Source organism: Solanum tuberosum, unplaced genomic scaffold (genome assembly GCF_000226075.1).
Source record: "Solanum tuberosum cultivar DM 1-3 516 R44 unplaced genomic scaffold, SolTub_3.0 contig02474, whole genome shotgun sequence".
Lineage (NCBI taxonomy): Eukaryota > Viridiplantae > Streptophyta > Magnoliopsida > Solanales > Solanaceae > Solanum > Solanum tuberosum.
In genome coordinates, this window is record NW_006243348.1 from 1 (window position 1) to 764 (window position 764).

A 764-nucleotide genomic window follows, 5' to 3' on the forward strand; every position below is an offset into this window, starting at 1 on the left:
AGATTGAGATGGATGAATTATTTGAGGCCTGGCTTGATAAAAGGAAATTACAGTCACGAAGAAGAACAACTCATTATTAAATTACACAACAAACTCGGAAAAAGGTATGTACGTACATATATATGTTGCACTAATAAGAAGTTGTGAGAGTCTCACATCGACCCTTTATTAATCAACACCTTTTTTTATGGTTCTCTTTTAATGTATACGTACGTGTTAAATTTTGCAGATGGTCAACGATTGCTACAAAATTACCAGGAAGATCCGACAATGATGTCAAAAACCATTGGCATGCTCATCTTAAGAAACGTGTGACAATGGATCAGCAAATAATTGATCAATCTTCAGAGTCAACAGGCCGATCTCAAAATTTTTATAAGGTTTTGAAACACGAAGAAGTTATGAAAGAGGTGTCAGATCATCTTATTCATGATACTTCAATTCATCTAGAGGTTTCATCGAGTGATCATCATGATTTATATTCCGAATCTAGTTTCCATGTAAATGGATTGGACTGGATCGTAGAAGATAATAATTACATGAGATCAATGGAACCACTTCCAGACTCCTTTTCCTGGACAATGAATCCTATCGACAATTTTCAGACTGAACCTTTTGACCACATTTGGACCCAATCCGTCGATAATTTCTGGACACAACCTTTCTTTTAATTCTTAATTATATATATACCTCAATTTTTAAAGACATTTTGATACATTCTATGGATTTTTTTGTGAGAAGGATGAGTACAAGAACTTGTACTG

The 764-nt window shown here is 34.2% G+C and overlaps 1 protein-coding gene across 1 annotated transcript; it reads left to right on the plus strand.

Annotated features, from left to right (window-relative positions):
- The first annotated feature begins 6 nt into the window (after nt 1–6).
- LOC107059442 (transcription repressor MYB5-like) lies at nt 7–739 on the plus strand. The gene is made up of 2 exons (XM_015305946.1): nt 7–104; nt 230–739. Exons 1-2 carry the CDS (start codon nt 13–15, stop codon nt 669–671), a joined length of 534 nt encoding a protein of 177 aa, XP_015161432.1. The 5' UTR covers nt 7–12; the 3' UTR covers nt 672–739.
- Nucleotides 740–764: the final 25 nt, after the last annotated feature.

Coding starts and splice junctions, on each gene's coding strand:
- LOC107059442 (XM_015305946.1), top strand. CDS start 13: ATGAATTATTTGAGGCCTGGCTTGATAAAAGGAAATTACAGTCACGAA. Junction 105..229: donor CACAACAAACTCGGAAAAAG/GTATGTACGTAC, acceptor TAAATTTTGCAG/ATGGTCAACGATTGCTACAA.